This window comes from Drosophila willistoni (assembly GCF_018902025.1).
Source record: "Drosophila willistoni isolate 14030-0811.24 chromosome 2R unlocalized genomic scaffold, UCI_dwil_1.1 Seg167, whole genome shotgun sequence".
Taxonomy (NCBI): domain Eukaryota; kingdom Metazoa; phylum Arthropoda; class Insecta; order Diptera; family Drosophilidae; genus Drosophila; species Drosophila willistoni.
Genome location: NW_025814050.1, coordinates 2,858,554 through 2,874,437, shown reverse-complemented (window position 1 = coordinate 2,874,437; position 15,884 = coordinate 2,858,554). Strand labels below are relative to the sequence as shown.

At 38.8% G+C, this 15,884-nt stretch overlaps 5 protein-coding genes across 7 annotated transcripts; 3 read left to right on the top strand and 2 right to left on the bottom strand.

Annotated features, from left to right (window-relative positions):
* Nucleotides 1-4,833: 4,833 nt before the first annotated feature.
* LOC6643990 lies at nucleotides 4,834-6,511 on the top strand. The gene is made up of 5 exons (XM_023176632.2): nucleotides 4,834-5,043; nucleotides 5,099-5,359; nucleotides 5,574-5,974; nucleotides 6,038-6,223; nucleotides 6,280-6,511. Exons 1-5 carry the CDS (start codon nucleotides 4,954-4,956, stop codon nucleotides 6,464-6,466), a joined length of 1,125 nt encoding a protein of 374 aa, XP_023032400.1. The 5' UTR covers nucleotides 4,834-4,953; the 3' UTR covers nucleotides 6,467-6,511.
* Nucleotides 6,446-7,583, bottom strand: LOC6643989 (probable 39S ribosomal protein L24, mitochondrial). Its single transcript, XM_002066577.4, has 4 exons — nucleotides 7,414-7,583; nucleotides 7,163-7,316; nucleotides 6,708-7,097; nucleotides 6,446-6,652 (listed from the first exon to the last, which is right to left on the bottom strand). Exons 1-4 carry the CDS (start codon nucleotides 7,495-7,497, stop codon nucleotides 6,537-6,539), a joined length of 744 nt encoding a protein of 247 aa, XP_002066613.1. The 5' UTR covers nucleotides 7,498-7,583; the 3' UTR covers nucleotides 6,446-6,536.
* A 243-nt stretch (nucleotides 7,584-7,826) lies between these two features.
* On the top strand, nucleotides 7,827-10,316 carry LOC6643988 (geranylgeranyl transferase type-1 subunit beta). Of its 2 annotated transcripts, XM_023176526.2 has the most exons (4): nucleotides 7,827-7,952; nucleotides 8,144-8,255; nucleotides 8,317-8,467; nucleotides 8,986-10,316. In XM_023176526.2, the coding sequence occupies exons 2-4, from the start codon at nucleotides 8,146-8,148 to the stop codon at nucleotides 9,883-9,885; spliced, it is 1,161 nt and encodes a 386-aa protein (XP_023032294.1). In that variant the 5' UTR covers nucleotides 7,827-7,952; nucleotides 8,144-8,145; the 3' UTR covers nucleotides 9,886-10,316. The 2 variants fall into 2 exon arrangements, with proteins under 2 accessions (XP_023032294.1, XP_002066612.1); XM_002066576.4 differs by lacking the exon at nucleotides 7,827-7,952 and having other exon boundaries at nucleotides 8,047-8,255.
* Nucleotides 10,317-10,320: 4 nt separating this feature from the next.
* Nucleotides 10,321-12,081, bottom strand: LOC6644434 (F-box/LRR-repeat protein 15). 2 transcript variants are annotated; one of them, XM_023176527.2, is made up of 2 exons: nucleotides 11,162-12,071; nucleotides 10,321-10,700 (listed from the first exon to the last, which is right to left on the bottom strand). In XM_023176527.2, the coding sequence occupies exons 1-2, from the start codon at nucleotides 11,908-11,910 to the stop codon at nucleotides 10,538-10,540; spliced, it is 912 nt and encodes a 303-aa protein (XP_023032295.1). In that variant the 5' UTR covers nucleotides 11,911-12,071; the 3' UTR covers nucleotides 10,321-10,537. The 2 variants fall into 2 exon arrangements, with proteins under 2 accessions (XP_023032295.1, XP_002066611.1); XM_002066575.3 differs by having other exon boundaries at nucleotides 10,639-10,930; nucleotides 11,162-12,081.
* A 264-nt stretch (nucleotides 12,082-12,345) lies between these two features.
* Nucleotides 12,346-15,863, top strand: LOC6644433 (SWI/SNF-related matrix-associated actin-dependent regulator of chromatin subfamily A-like protein 1). Its single transcript, XM_002066574.4, has 7 exons — nucleotides 12,346-13,157; nucleotides 13,215-13,705; nucleotides 13,763-13,913; nucleotides 13,967-14,131; nucleotides 14,192-14,474; nucleotides 15,320-15,514; nucleotides 15,579-15,863. The coding sequence occupies exons 1-7, from the start codon at nucleotides 12,430-12,432 to the stop codon at nucleotides 15,768-15,770; spliced, it is 2,205 nt and encodes a 734-aa protein (XP_002066610.1). The 5' UTR covers nucleotides 12,346-12,429; the 3' UTR covers nucleotides 15,771-15,863.
* Nucleotides 15,864-15,884: the final 21 nt, after the last annotated feature.

Sequence of the window (15,884 nt, the reverse complement as noted above, 5' to 3'; positions counted from 1 at the left end):
AAAACCAATGACTATACAATTAGTTTGAAATTTTTGCCCTAGCAAATAGAGTTGTGAAATGAATTGAAACGGAGCACAGATATCGATCAGTTATCAGTAAATAATTTGGAAACCCTAAAAGTATTCAAGAGAGACGATTGGTTATAGATCTTTTAAAAGGCACTTTATTTTAAATATTCTCGAGACAATTTGAACAATTTGAACAATTTTAATGTTTTTTTCGGTATCTCTGCTATTATTTTATATTTTAATATTTATTCGATCTTTAAATTAACCAACAAATTATCCCTAAACGTACTCAAGCAAGACGATTGGATATCTTATAAAAGGGGCTTTCTTTTAAACACTCTCGAAACAGTCAGAACATTTTGAATGGAGCATATCGTTGTAATTGTTGGCATTTCTGCTGCTATTCTGTGTTTTTGTATTGAGCCAAAAGATGCTGTCATCTTTAAATTAACCAACATTGAATGTTATAGCTACAATGAGACTTGGTTCGTAATACACAAATGCCGCTTAAAGGCCCTAAGACGCAATGTAGCAGCAGTTTATTTCAATGGAACAGCCATTTATCCAGCATATAATTTACATCTCCATGCACAGTTGTTTAAAAGGGCCAGCGGATATAAGCCATTTTTGATAAACACGGAGATAGATATGTGTCGATACTTTCGAAAACCCTATAGCTTGGTGTCCAAAACGCTAATGGACCTCTTTTTGGATTTCACGAACTTTAATCACACATGTCCTTATGTGGGTGACCAGATTGTTGACGGATTTTACTTGAGACCTGAAATATTTAAGCTACCCCTTCCCACTGGCGACTACAAATTGGCATTGGGCTGGTACAGCAACAAGAAATTGCAATTCGATACAAATACAAGTTTTCAATTTGTGGAAAATCTAATTGACCAATGATATAAATAAACGAACGACGTAAATAAATAAATGGAATTTTCTTGTTTTTGCTAAAGATCTCCAATTATTAAACAAATTATATTACATTAGAATCGAGTGAATAAACAAATTGAGAGGTGTGTACAATAACCTGAAATCAAAGAACTCAATGGTCAAAATCTGAGCACCGTTTTCGAGACATTCGCGAAAGGCTAGTTTTTAGTCACATGATCCAAACAGTCCTATATAGCTTGTGAATTCTACTGTCCAGCGAAATATATGTCTCAAGAATCAAAGAATCATATGTGTAAAACATGTGCCAACTTTACAAACGATCAAAGTCGAACAATATTGTACATTTTTCATAAGCATTATGTGAAAGCATTATATGAAAGATATATAAAAAGATTGTCTAGATTTCGATCTTTTTTAAAGGTAATCAAAACTGGGTTTAAGCAGGCTTGAGATCAATAAATCTTACAAATTTATACGATTTTAAATCATAGGCAGCACAAAAGTTGAGCAGTTTGTCTGTATATTCAAGAACCACCAAGTTCTATCATCAGCAGTATAATGGCACAACCATATCTTCAACGCTAAAAGTAGTTGGGAATTCAAACTACATGAAGCGTAAACAGAACGTCAAAGCTTGCAACTGCGGATTCCACCTTTTTTATGTGCATACCCTTGGGCGCCATCAGAATTAGTGTAAAGGGCTTCGCCTTAATCATAAATAGAAAGTTTATAAGTAATTCGAACGAACCAAAATTCTGTATACTTTATTAATCCATCTTAGAGTACGGATCTTGCTACAGAGCTAAAATTTTGCACGTGGTCTTCTATATACTTCTATATTTGATTAAGATCGGGTGACTATATCATATAGCTCATAACGATCGGATGAAAACAGTGAATTTTGTCAATAACTTCGTTAGTTTTCTATAACAGCTTTGATTAAAATCGGATACCTCTATTGTAGGCCGTTTTTTGCGAACATTCGATTTTTTATTCAAAACACTTTCCCCTAAAATTGAGACATTTTTAGTAATTACAAAATAGTGGTAATTTTTAAGACAATTCATCACTTTCAAACTGAATATTGAGCGATAAGAACCATTCATCCTGGATGTTTTTTTTTTCTTTTTATTTGAAAATGATGTTTTTTATTTACAAAAAATTTTTTATTTATAAAATAACCTAATCGGCTAATGCATCAGGGATCATTCGATTCATCCATTAAAGACGAATCAGAGAAATAATTGCATTTAATCTTTAATAATATAAGAGAAATAAAACCAAAGGCTACAAAATTAGTTTCGAATTTCGACCCAGCAAATAGAGTTGTGAAAGGAATTGAAGCGGAGCACAGATTTCGATCAGTAATCAGTAAATAATTTGGCAACCGTAAACTTACTCAAGCGACACAAATGGATAAATATTTTATAAAAGGCGAAACAATTTCATCAATTCGAACACCATTTTTTGTATGTCTGCTATTACTTTGTATTTGTGTATTGATCCGATCTTCAAATTAACCAACAAATTATCCCCAAACGTACTCAAGCCTTACGATTGGATATAGATGTTATAAAAGGATAATTCTTTTGGACACTTCCGAAACAGTCATGGAGCGAATCGTTGTAATTTTTGTTATTTCTGCTGTTATTTTGTGTGTTTGTATTGAGCCAAAAGATGCTGTCATCTTCAAATTAACCAACATTGAGTGTTATAGCTACAATGAGACTTGGTTCGTAATACACAAATGCCGCTTAAAGGCCCTAAGACGCAATGTAGCAGCGTTTTATTTCAATGGAACAGCCATTTATCCAGCATATAATCTACATCTCCATGTACAATTGCTTAAAAGGGCCAGCGGATATAAGCCATTTTTGATAAGCACGGTGATAGATATGTGTCGATATTTTCGAAATCCCTATAACGCGGTGTCCAAGACGCTAATGGACCTCTTTTTAGATTTCACCAACTTCAATCACACATGTCCTTATGTGGGCGATCAGATTGTTGACGGATTTTACTTAAGACCTGAAATGTTTAAGCTACCCCTTCCCACTGGCGACTACAAATTGGCATTGGGCTGGTACAGCAACCAGAAATTGCAATTCGATACAAATGCAAGTTTTCAATTCGTGGAAAATCTAATTGACCAATGATATAAATAAACGAACGACGTAAATAAATAAATGGCATTTTCTTCTTTTTGCTAAGAATCTCTATTTATTGAACAATATATATTGCACTAGAATCGATTGAATATAAATATCCTATATATTGGAAAGGTATGTTATTTTTTAAGCACCTCTTCGAGATATTCGCGAATTAAAATTAAATCTGTTCAAAAGCAATTCCACGTTTTTGCTCTTTGCGATCTAAATTGGGATCGCAATGTCAATTCGGCATTATACTTCAGTAGGCATTTTTTAATCAATCCTCCTTCTTTAATTAATCGTAGAGTAATGCTTGGTACTATCTTGTACATCAACTTCTAATTAGTGAAGTGGACTCTCCTGAGCTATTGAACCAGTTAAATCTTTCTGTACCCCATAGACCCATCAGAAATTGTATTCCTCAGTCTTTAAAGCACTGTATTTCTAACTATGCTTTGCATAAACCTTTCCAAGGACTATGCTCTGAATACAATCTTCTTCATCCCGTAATCAGATCAGAAGCCTCTCGCTCTTTTCTAAAAACCTATGTTCTATCACATTTAGCTCGTAATTAGCTGTAGATAATCATATTTTAATTGTTTGTCCGTTTTATTTGTATTTGTCCACGCGATGCTGCCGTGTCAATTACGGCTGCACCCCACGATCGGTCGGGCATGAGTTGGATAGCTCTCTGTTTGGGCTCGCGGGAAACAGGCCTGTCCTGATATCGTATAGGCCACTTGTACTTACTTCGCATTATACTCGTCAACGTCCAGACAATATATGATCGTCAATATCGGTTAAGTAGTGTAGATGTTATAGGCCAATAATGAAAAAATCGGTGGTTCATTTTCCCTAAACTAGTTCTATTTATTGAGCAATGAAAAACTTAACTTAAAGTAGAGTAAATTAGTTTCGGTTATTGTGAAATCATGACTAAATTGTTTTATTATTACTGAGTTCTAACACACACACACACACACACACACACACACATATCAAATCAAATACCATGACTTAGTTGTAGCTCTTTCTCTTTCTCTCTTTTTACCTCCTCTTTCCCTTGCAGAGCACAATAATTTGTTGGTAATTTATCAAAATCTAGATATTCATCGCAAACTGATGGATTATGTTAGGGGCCTATTAGTACCCAATTGCTGCCAGGAGCATTAGGCCTGCCATTCCCTTCCTCAATATTTTGAGCCATTTTGAGTTTGTTGCGTCCTTCGTTTCATTTATAAGTATGCATTTGATTCAGGCGTAATAAGCAAGCTGTTATAATTTTTGTTGTTGTTATAAACATGTTGTTCATGTTGAAGTTGTTTGTCAGCAAATTCACGAAAACAACATAGTCAGACATGCACGAAAACAAATAAAAGTGACCACACAGAGGTACACACACAGACACACACACACACACACACAATTATATACAAAGTAAAGGAATTGAAAAAGGAAAATAACATGAGCGTAGACATTAAAGAGAAAGGCCACAATGATGACCGCTTATTGGCTAACTGACTGGCCTTAACTTGGCCATTATTATAATTTCTCTGCAGTTACGACAAAGTTGAGGAAAACCCCTCCTTTGGTTACGCCACTGTTGTGTCAACTTTACCCCTGCCCCATCCTTTAATGATTAAGGTGGATGGATGGGCGTGAATGCGGGGGCAGTCAACGCGCAAAAAACTTTGGTCTATTTTCCTTCATAACTCGAACAGAGAAAGTGGTCGAAAAGTGAATGGAAAAGCTCATTCAACGTTTGGCAGGCCACCGTGACGGACGATACTCCACAAGACAAGCAAGAGAGAGATAGAGAGACAAAGAAAAAGAGATAGAGCGAAAACTAGATAATTGCCTACCCAGTCCTTCTAAAATGTCATCGCACTGAATGATGGGCTGTGGTTCGTCCATGGAGACGACGGCGCCACCAAATTCTAGTGGTTTGCAACAACAACAAAATGGCCCAACCAAAGTAAAGGTAAAACCCAAAAGAGTTGGACTTACACACACATATGCATTATTATCCATTCTAGAACATTGTACAGCAATATGTCCGGTTGGATGAACAGATTAGCAAACTGGAGGGCACGTGTCCTGGTCCACGAATGGCCACAGCTGAGGCATGGATTGAACATTTGCAGGCCAAACGGGATGACATGTTGGGACTGGACGGAGCTTTGCCGTCAGAGCAGACTCAACTCTTGGAGGACGACCCTCTGAGAGTTCAAGCTGGTGAAGGAGGGCCAAGAGGAAATGAAATTGTGGCAAATACGCCCACAAGGGACTTGGCTCAGGTTAGTTTTAGGCTTAAGTTGCTGAACCCCAACACCTTGGACACGTGCATGAAATTACAACTGAGGTGCTACTTAGGAGAAGGGGAGAATGAAATATAATTACACAAAATTAGCCAACTTTTTATATACTACGCATAGCGGAATCGATTCAAATTCCATCCTTCAGGGTTGGAGGTTTATGCATAATTATTTTGTTCCACTTCTTCTCATGCAGTTGGCGTACAATTTGGGCATCATTGGTGATGCACGTAAGGCTTCCATGCATGAAGATTTCTTTGCCAATCTGAGTGAATCAGCACTATATTTGCTCAGCATACGATATTATAGTGAACTATTAGAGCACACCAAGCAGCGTCTGAAGACTCTGATGGAAAGTTATGCCGAACTCAATGAGCTTTATGTGGATCAGGACGGCATTATAGCGTATATAAGCGGTGGAACGTACATGACACGACTGGAGGAGAGCATTGATGCCCAGTTGGAAACGGCAAGGGATACCCGCGATAAGCTGGGCAGTGCCCTGGAGCAATGGCGTATTTGTGGTCTACTTCTGAGAGCGGCAGCCAATTCCTCAACGCAGGCATTAAAACAATGGCAACAATTGGCCAGAGTAATGTAAGAACAAACCACAGGAGGCAGATTGTTCACAAAAATATATGCATTTGTCCTACATTTCAGTGATCCTAAGCAGAAACTTCAATATGCCTTAGACTGTAGGAGTTTATTACATGCCTCCATGATCTCTTTGGAGGCAGCTCAATTGGCCTTGCCGCATGTGGAGCTTAAGTATATGAGTCATCGTCAAGTGCTGGCGGTTAAGCATTGTAACGTTTATCTTATAACCGATATAGCGAATAAACAAAGGTAACAAGAATGATCTCCTATATCACTAAACTCATTAACAATCTAAACCCTGCCAGATATGAGCACACAAGTCGCGTTTTTACAAGCTACGAGGCGAACATGTCCAAAACCTGCACCTGGCTCTATGAGACCTTCAATAAAACCCTGCGCCAGGACTTTGACAAAGCTGAGGTAACTGTCAGTCGCTTGGCCAAAACTCTAAGGCAACATCGCGAGGAGATATTTGGTGCAGTGGACAAATGAATAACATTTGTTTAGAGAATTTGTTATATTTTTTTAATATTAAATAAAACAAGCAACGATTGTTTTTGAACTAATACCAATAGCTTTTTGCTGGTGTGCGTTCTTCCTTAATGCCCATTTCCTCCATAATATCCATCTCAAAGGTTGCCAATTTTGGCTGGAAAGTAATCTCGCCCACCACAGCAGCTGAAAGGGGAAATTTATTAAAAATATATTCAAATCTAAATATCGTTTGTGTTACCTGGCGTATCCTTTTCTCTTTCAATATAGGCATTTTGGGTCTTGTAGTCATGTGTTTGATTATTTGTCTCTGGAATGGGTATGATTCTACCCGATCGCATAGATACACGTACTTTTTCACCCTCCTCTGTGTAGCGCCATTCGATTTCTGTACCCTGCAAGTCGGATGGATCCACCAATCGAATGTCCTTGGTAACGTGCAGAGGGGCCTCCGATTTGATAATTATTCCCGGAAATTCCTTTTCGGCACCCACACGACGATAATGCCAATTGACACCTTCGACAATCACCCAATTGCGTTCGGGTATCACCTGATTGACAATGCCATGTTTGCCTTTATCTTTGCCCACCAAAACCTCGACGCGATCGCCACGAAAGAAACTCCAATCCTCTAAAGAAATCATTGAGAATTAAAATAAGAATGTATAAACAGGTATATAACAAGGTTTTACTCACCAACTGGCTCTACAAACACCTTACGGCGCATGGTGCCCGGAAGATTTTGTTGGCGGAACTGTCCTGTCCAGGATCGATTGGTGGTGTAACGGAAACGCTTGCGTTCCACAGTCCGTGGCAAATGGGTTGCCTCCCGCGGCGTTTGCCAATAGACCTAAATGAGAAATTAACAATTTTTTAATTGTTGTCATAATGTTACGTGAGCCCCGAAAAATTGAAGACGAAATATTTTAAAATTATTCTGCTCTCACCTGTTTCTTGCTGCGCTCAATGTATTCCTTGGGCAGATTGGAGAAATTCTTCAATTTGCTGGTCAAAAATTGAGTTAAACGCATTTTTAATTAATAAATTAACAATTACAATTAACTAATAGCAATATAAAAATGCGGCTTGCGAACAGCTGATTACTTCATCGCTTATTGCCATTCGCCTTTAAACGCAAACATTCATGTTTACACGAGAAGAAAATTATGATTATACCAAAAAAACCCATGATAAAAAAATAAGTGAAAATATTTCTTAGAATTTCTAAATACATAAATAATGCATGATTTTAAAAAAGCAAGAGCGAAAATATCTTATAAATTATGGAATGTATTTCAAAATTAAATAAAACAAAAAAATGCACTTTGTTTATCTGTGGCTGCTTCCCTGTGATTGCCAAAAAAGCAAAGAAGAAGACAAACATCCAGGAACAGCAAGTTTTTTGCCCTTGTCTTGTTATTTGTTTTTTTTTTTCTACTTCCACCTACAATGCAAACCGGCTTATAATAAACAACAAAAAAAAAAGGTAAATTCAGCTAGACTATTTAAAGGTGTACACGTGCAAATGCACAGCCATTACTTGAAGCTCACTCGCTCCCGACGGACTGTGTTGCCGTGTTTGCCTAGAATATCTTTACATTAGTCATCATCTGTTAACAAATTGAGTCAACAACAAAAGAAATCTTTTCACATTCCCCGTAATGTCCCATCACATAGATATGGAAGATGCCATTGAGCCCGAGCCCGTGCTGCTGTCTAAGCATGCCAAGAATCTACTGCGCTTCCTCCACTTGTTGCCGGCCAGGATGGCTTCCCATGATAACACACGGTAAGGTTTACCTTTTCATCCTTCATTTCATCTGTGATAATCTTTCATCTTCCTCCAATAGGAGCACCATAGTGTTCTTTGCCGTCTGCGGTTTAGATGTATTGAATTCTTTGCATCTAATTCCGCCAAAGTTACGTGAGGATATCATCAATTGGACGTACGGTGGATTGGTAGCTCCACGCGAAAATGAGAAACGCTGCGGTGGTTTCATGGTGAGCACATAAATTCGTCTCATGTCTGTCAGATAAAATGTAAACAAACAAAAGTTGTGGATGCGGTAAATAAAGTTACTGGCCTGGGGGCTAGGCCACTCCCGGCCAGGCTGTTATCTTTTACGTGTCGCAACTGTTGTACACTTTGCCGCAACTTCCGATACTTATTAAAATATTGGATGTTCTCTGTTGGCCTTCTATTGTCTCCCAACTGTCCCCTTGGAATGAAATTTAAACCCATTATAAATTCTGTTTAAATTCTATGAGCATATGTATATGTATGTAATTCTTTCACGCTATTAATTGCTGCGCATTTAAAAGCTGGCACGGGGCACCATCTCCATAAATATTGCTCTTTTATTTCCCATTAGATTTATCGGAATTCCTTACGTCATTTTTTTTCCCTCTTATCAGCTAAACACACACCTTTTTCTTTCCCCTTGGCCTTTTTCTCTAACAACATATGAACATGCATTTGCACTTTTAAGCAATTAAATTATTATTTTTCCATTTTTTAGGGCTGCCGTGCCATGGTGCCCAAAACAGATGACTCCGAAATACTGGAGTGCATAAGGAAATATCAATGGGGACATTTGGCCATGACCTACACAAGTGTGGCGGTGCTGGCCACTCTGGGTGATGACTTCTCCCGTCTAGATCGCAAGAGTATTGTCGACGGGGTGGCCGCTGTGCAGAAGCCGGAGGGCAGCTTCAGTGCCAGCATCAATGGCAGCGAGGATGACATGAGATTCGTTTATTGCGCCGCAACCATTTGCCACATGCTCGACTATTGGGGCGATGTTAACAAAGAGACAATGTTTCAGTTTATTATGCAAAGCTTACGCTACGATTACGGTTTCAGCCAAGAGTTCGAGGGTGAAGCCCATGGTGGCACCACATTTTGTGCCTTGGCTGCCCTTCAATTGAGCGGACAACTGCATCGCCTGGATGATAACACCAAGGAGCGCATTAAGCGCTGGCTTGTCTTTCGACAAATGGACGGTTTCCAGGGGCGACCGAATAAACCAGTGGATACTTGCTACTCCTTTTGGATTGGCGCTGCTCTCTGCATACTCGACGGCTTCGAATTGACAGACTATCCCAAGAATCGAGAGTATATATTAAGCACGCAGGATAAACTGGTCGGAGGATTTGCCAAATGGCCCCAGGCAACACCAGATCCCTTCCATACGTACCTAGGACTGTGTGGTCTGTCCTTTACCGGTGAACCGGGCCTAAGTGCTGTGCAGCCCAGTCTAAATATGTCCATGGCTGCATATGCCCATTTGCAGCATTTACATGAGCTATGGCGGAATAATAGTGATCTGGCTCACCTAAAACTGGGCAGTAAAGGTTCCACGGCGAATGCAACACAAACAACGACTACCTCAAGTTCACCCTTGATATCCGCACAATGATGGGAACTAATTGAAGGGAAATGGTAATGGGAGGGAAGGGTACAGCACACTATTGTATTAATAATATTTTGCCACATTTTCAAGCCATGCTTTTAAACAATTTTATTTTATGTATTTATAAGCAAAAAAGTTTGTAATTTTATGCAAAAACCAAGAAAATGCAAAACGAAACTTACATCCATTAGAACCGGTTTCTATATTAATTCCGATTTTCCGATGTTACATTATAGTTGTATGGGTGATTTTGCAAGATCAGATTATATATTCTGATACGAATATGATAAATAGCTGATCGTTTATACATGTATCTAAATGGTATTGCCAGTGTCGATTGCATAAGAATTACTTTTGTTGATGGAGAATTTTAAACACCAATTCATGAAATAATAAAAAAATTGTAATTTTTGTACAATGTAGGAAATAACAAGAAATTGATGTATTTCAAGAATATTTATTTCGTATATGCCTAATGATCTATGTTAACAATTTTTGTTTAAATTTAAGCTTAAAGCGTATATACATACATATTATTAAAATGTCCTATGTATTCACAGTGAGTATATATAGTCCACATTAGCCTCCTTCTGCAGTAATTTAGTTATTGGTTTTAACTCTCTTTGGTTTATCTTATGGATCGGTCAGGGTTAGGCCTTTAAACCTCTCTGGCCTGGACAAAGCGACGAAACTGCCAAGCGGATGGATATGTACGATCAATATGAATATGCGTACGCAATGGAAATAGAACTCGTTCGGTAACCTTGGGACAACGTTGGACCATCAATGACCGCAACTGTTTACAGTTCGTTGTGAGGAGACTAAACAAAAGGGGGAAGAAAGCTAGTAAACAAGAAAATCGCTTGGATAGAAATCATTTAGATTGTAGGCGTTATTGTGGGCAACAGCGTTCACATCCTGCAACGGTGGCGGCGGTCGATCAATGTAGAAGAGTTGACGCTGACGCAATGCGGCCAACGAAAGTTCAGTGATACGCAGACAGCGAAGAATGTGGAGCGATCGAAGACGCGGGCAGTGCACAGTTAATGCGCTGGAAGGAGATGCATATGCAAATAGATGCCCATGTGGACTGCTACCACACAAAAAACACAACGAATCTATAGACAATACAGTGCTCAACTAAATGTTTCCATGCAACCAAGGATGTCTCTGAAATCAGTTCCCAATGGAGGATTATTCCAATTAAAAGAGTTAGGAGAACCCTTATGGAAACTTTTAGCTCGGCATACAAAATAAACAGCACCCAGACAAATGCACTTACCGGACTCCATAGTCGGAGATGGCGGCACAGCCAATTAAATTTATGTGTTCCAGATCCTTGCAGTAGTTGCCTATCTGAATTAGCACTTGGTCGGTTACACTCGGTGTATTGGCCAGTGATAGAATGGTCAACTTATTGAGCTTACGAAAGAATATGATGAGACATCGCTCACCAATGGCACCGCAATGGGATATATCAAATTCGACTAGATTGCTCTGATGCAGGGTCAAAGCATCAACAGCTCCAGTGGTCAACCACTGGCATTTGGCCAACTTAAGGACTCGCAGCTCCTTGCACTCCACAATTATGGGCTGCAGCGACAGAGCCGTGATATTAACGCACTCATTGAGATTAACAGCCCGTAATCGTTGCTTATTCTGTTTGAGTAAAGGCAAAAGGAGGTCATCCTTGAGCCACTTACAACATGCCAGATGCAAAACTTCCAATCTATGACAGCAGCGAGCCAGGACCTTGAAGGCAATTTCAATATTTTTGGAATTGTTCCCAGAGAGATGCAGTTCAGCACGTATTTCCAGGGAGGCCTCGGCAAATCGTTGAGCCACCCGGGAACAGCAACGCAAATTGAACAAATCCTTAAGACTGAGATATTTGGCGACTTTGGGTATGAGAACGTCGTCCCAGCATATGTCAAAGAGACTGAGATCGCCTGACCTTGGCCTTGGACTCGGTGAACGGCTGCCGCATATGTGAAGCAGATGGGCTTCCTCTTCAATTTGTAGTGTGCACATGGCACACAATACTATGGTTTCTGCTTACGATAACGGTTACGAAATTTCGATTAAGTTATTCAATTAGTTTAAGTTTATAAAGAAAAAAAAGTTTGGCTCTTGTTTTGTTTACGAGTGATCAGCTGATGCAGTTGCTAGAAACGCGCAACAGTTCTGCCATTTTTGCTTTTCACAGTAATTTAGCTTTTTTTCCTTAAGATTCCAGCACTGATTGCAACTGCGTATTGCAGCTATTTGAGATCAGCTGTTGCTGCTGCTAGGAAAGCCCGACAGTGCTGTCATTTTCAGTTTTTAAAGTTACAAGCTGTCATTTATAATATTTTTTAAAATTTCGACTATAAATTTACACTTTTACCAAGGACCAAAAATGTTTTATTAATGAAATAATTTTTTTAAAACGCATTTCAGTTGAATTTCTTTTTTATAGTAAGTTGGCAGCACTAATAACGTTTGACTGTGAATGACTAGCTATCAAGAATTGCGCCATTTATCAATAACAAATTAAATTCATGTTGTGAAATGTCGGCCTGCAGTGCTACGGAAATAGCTGAAAAGAGGCGCATTGCCTTAGCCAAACTGCAAGCCAAGAAGACCCAATTGTCCACATCTCCGAAAATTCCATCTGCCGCTTCAACAGGTTCGGCTCAGCTGACCGCCAAACCAACAACAAATTTCTATAGATCTCCACCAGCACCACCGGCAGAGAAGAGCAAGCAAAACCCAGCAGTTAGTTTAGGCAACAATAACCAGGGCTCCTCCTTTCTCAATGCTCTCAAAGCTATTAAACAAACATCCTCAAGGGAATTGAGTAGAGCATCAGCACATCCTTACCAGCGTCCCAATGGAAGCTCCAAGCCCACATTAAGACTGAGTCCGGAAAAAGAGAAGCCCGCTGGATTAGCTCCCGTCTTTGTAAATGCCATTAATTGCCGTGTCTACCTCCTTAGTCCACAACGTTTCGCTGTCCATACCTCCGGCTACAATGAGCAACTTATTGCCGTTTTTAAGAATATGCCCAGCAAATCGTATGATACCACCACAAGAATCTGGGATTTCGCTCTAACTGACTATCAGCTCTTGCAAAAGCATGTCAGTGACTTGAAACCTCATGTGATCATTGGTACCATACCCAAAAAGTTGTTGGATTTGTGTCAGCAACCACCTGTAGATCCAGAATGGAGTGTCTTGGCCTCATTAGAACCCAGTCTGAATGAGAAATTGATGCCATTTCAAAGGGAAGGCGTTTGGTAAGTAGATCGTATCTTTTAGTAGGCGGAATCAACTTTAATCTGATCTCTCTACAGTTTTGGCATTGCCCAAAAAGGTCGCCTCATGATTTGTGATGAGATGGGTTTAGGTAAAACCTATCAGGCATTAGCCATAGCCGATTACTTCAAAGATGACTGGCCTTTGCTTATTTGCACAACAGCATCCACTCGCGATGCTTGGGCCCGCTACATTGGGGAACTGCTACCTTCCGTTGCCCTGCATTACGTTCAAGTCCTCAACAATAATCAGCAATATGTGGGCGAAGCTAAGGTTTTGATAACCAGCTACAACATGATGGAGCGACATGCGGATAAGTTGATGCAACGTAAATTTGGTGTCCTAATATTTGATGAATCGCACACGCTAAAAAGTGGCAAAGCCAAATGCACCACAGTGGCCAAAAGGTTGGCAGATCAAGCAAAGCGCGTGGTGCTATTATCAGGAACACCAGCTCTGTCACGTCCTTTGGAATTGTTCACCCAACTACAGATGATTGATGGCAAATTTATGAGTTTTATGGAATTTAGTAAGTTGCTTAAATTATAATCTATACTCCAGTTAGTTAATGAATAACTTTCTGCAGCTACTCGTTACTGTGATGGCAAACAAACGCATTTCGGATGGGATGCTCAGGGACAATCGAATTTAGATGAATTAAAAGTGTTATTAAAACTAAAGTACATGGTGAGACGCACCAAGTCCGAGGTTTTGCCAGAGTTGGCTGAGAAAAATCGGTAATATTGGACTTGCACCGCATTTGTTCAAAATAATTAAATCTTTATCTTAGTGAAACTGTTATCCTGGATCCTGCACTTGTGTGGACCAACGATGAAACTAAAACCAGTTTATCTGATTTCACGAAACAACTCCAAACGAGTAAAGGCAAATCCATGGAAGAGATTTTATTACGTTTCTATGCTCGCACTGCCGAAGTGAAAACCCGTGCTGTTTGGTAACAAATTAGTTAATAATATTTTCAAGGTTTAAATAATAAACATAGTCTTTTTTTCAGCGCATATTTGAAAACATTAATCAAAGAGAAAATCAAGTTTATTATATTTGCCCATCATCGAATAATGCTAGATGCAATCTGCGATTGTTTAAGTACTCTAAAGGTTCACTATATACGGATTGATGGTTCAACACGGAGCGACCTTAGAGCTGATTTTGTTGAAACATTCCAAAAGAAGAGTAGCTGCCAAGTTGCAGTTCTATCGTTAAAGGCGTGCAATTCCGGTATTACCCTGACGGCAGCTGAAATGATTATATTTGCCGAACTGGACTGGAATCCAAGTGTAAGCTTATCCCACTTTGCTCCGCTGTAGTTTTCGAACAGCAGATTTAGACATATTGCGTGGAGTAGAATTAACTACAACTAATCACGAGCTAAACAGAAACAATAGAGATTAATATAAAAGTAAAAGTGGCCTCTGAGCTGACTACAGGGTAAACAAGATTGTAATCAAGTCAAAGCACTCGAAGAGGATCATGTAAAACCTTATTTTTGGTAGATCTAAAAGTAAGAGAAAGATTTAAGAGCTGAGGAGAGTCTAGGAAGATTACTGGGATATCATGGAAAGGCCACGAAAAGCAGAAAGTACTTTTGAGCTGATTCGATTTAAACTTAATTATGATAGACGGCGAATTCTTTTGACCATCGCTTTCAAACCAAAAACACTTATCGCTTTCATAACATTAGTAAAAATATGAGGACTGAATGTTAATTTGTTATCCATGAGTACAACCCTAGTACTCATAATATTATAATTTTCAACCGATCCAAGAGACTAACGTTAATATAATAATTTAACAGTCTTTTAAAGAGTTCAAAAATTTTGTTCATAGTTTGCTTTAGCAAGTATGGTTGTTTAGTGACTTTAATTAGCTTTAGTTTGAATTGCTATAAAAATATAAGTTTCCACTGAATATCTTAAAATTGTTTGTGGCACGCGAGTCAGAAAATGTGTTGTAAAAACTTTATAGTATTTTAATGAGACTGAATTCTTTCAATTGCTTTGTTACATGTTACTTTGTTATACTAAACACCGTAAAAAGTTCTTGTTTATTATTGTCAAGCTCTACAATCTTCAGAGATTTACAACTTTATACTTAATCATACATATTTACATTTGTTTGACAGACCCTGGCCCAAGCGGAGAGTCGTGCCCATCGTATTGGGCAGACAAAACCAGTGATATGTCGATATTTGATGGCTCATCAAACTGCCGATGATACAATTTGGAATATGCTAAAGGCCAAACAAGATGTCTTAAGTAAAGTGGGCATATTTGCTGAAAATCTTCAAAAGGCCACACACACATCGGCGCCTACAATGGTAAGAAATGAAAACATTAATAAAATTTATCATTTACTATTAGCAAAAATTTCAATATTTGCAGTCAAAAAAAATGGACGAGTACTTTTCCCCAGCTAAGTCTACATCTAATGCTGGCACCATTAAAAAATATCTATCGCCAGCTCCCAGTGAGGCGAATAACAATAATAATAAGAGCTCCAAGATGGAGGATGATATCGCTGCCTTTTTCAACGACGATGAGGATGACGAAGCTTTTATGGACTTGGTTATTTAATTAGTTGACTTCTTTGTTTTTTTTTGTCGTTTAAGTTGATTATTGTTCAGTGAATTAAATAAGTTTGTGTTAGGCATGCGTATCAGATTGTAACTCCCTCCACACTTAAGTTAG

What these genes read in the sequence shown, in the direction of transcription:
- LOC6644433 (XM_002066574.4), top strand. Translation starts at nt 12,430, where the DNA reads ATGTCGGCCTGCAGTGCTACGGAAATAGCTGAAAAGAGGCGCATTGCC. An exon ending in AACTGGACTGGAATCCAAGT is followed by an intron (nt 14,475 to 15,319) that starts GTAAGCTTATCC and finishes TTTGTTTGACAG; the next exon opens with ACCCTGGCCCAAGCGGAGAG. An exon ending in ACACATCGGCGCCTACAATG is followed by an intron (nt 15,515 to 15,578) that starts GTAAGAAATGAA and finishes CAATATTTGCAG; the next exon opens with TCAAAAAAAATGGACGAGTA.
- LOC6643989 (XM_002066577.4), bottom strand. Translation starts at nt 7,497, where the DNA reads ATGCGTTTAACTCAATTTTTGACCAGCAAATTGAAGAATTTCTCCAAT. An exon ending in GGTGTTTGTAGAGCCAGTTG is followed by an intron (nt 7,098 to 7,162) that starts GTGAGTAAAACC and finishes TGATTTCTTTAG; the next exon opens with AGGATTGGAGTTTCTTTCGT. An exon ending in AAGAGAAAAGGATACGCCAG is followed by an intron (nt 6,653 to 6,707) that starts GTAACACAAACG and finishes TTCCCCTTTCAG; the next exon opens with CTGCTGTGGTGGGCGAGATT.
- LOC6643988 (XM_002066576.4), top strand. Translation starts at nt 8,128, where the DNA reads ATGTCCCATCACATAGATATGGAAGATGCCATTGAGCCCGAGCCCGTG. An exon ending in GCTTCCCATGATAACACACG is followed by an intron (nt 8,256 to 8,316) that starts GTAAGGTTTACC and finishes TTCCTCCAATAG; the next exon opens with GAGCACCATAGTGTTCTTTG. An exon ending in AACGCTGCGGTGGTTTCATG is followed by an intron (nt 8,468 to 8,985) that starts GTGAGCACATAA and finishes TCCATTTTTTAG; the next exon opens with GGCTGCCGTGCCATGGTGCC.
- LOC6644434 (XM_002066575.3), bottom strand. Translation starts at nt 11,910, where the DNA reads ATGTGCACACTACAAATTGAAGAGGAAGCCCATCTGCTTCACATATGC. An exon ending in ATCTCCGACTATGGAGTCCG is followed by an intron (nt 10,931 to 11,161) that starts GTAAGTGCATTT and finishes ATCTCCTTCCAG; the next exon opens with CGCATTAACTGTGCACTGCC.
- LOC6643990 (XM_023176632.2), top strand. Translation starts at nt 4,954, where the DNA reads ATGATGGGCTGTGGTTCGTCCATGGAGACGACGGCGCCACCAAATTCT. An exon ending in CCACAAGGGACTTGGCTCAG is followed by an intron (nt 5,360 to 5,573) that starts GTTAGTTTTAGG and finishes CTTCTCATGCAG; the next exon opens with TTGGCGTACAATTTGGGCAT. An exon ending in CAACAATTGGCCAGAGTAAT is followed by an intron (nt 5,975 to 6,037) that starts GTAAGAACAAAC and finishes CCTACATTTCAG; the next exon opens with TGATCCTAAGCAGAAACTTC.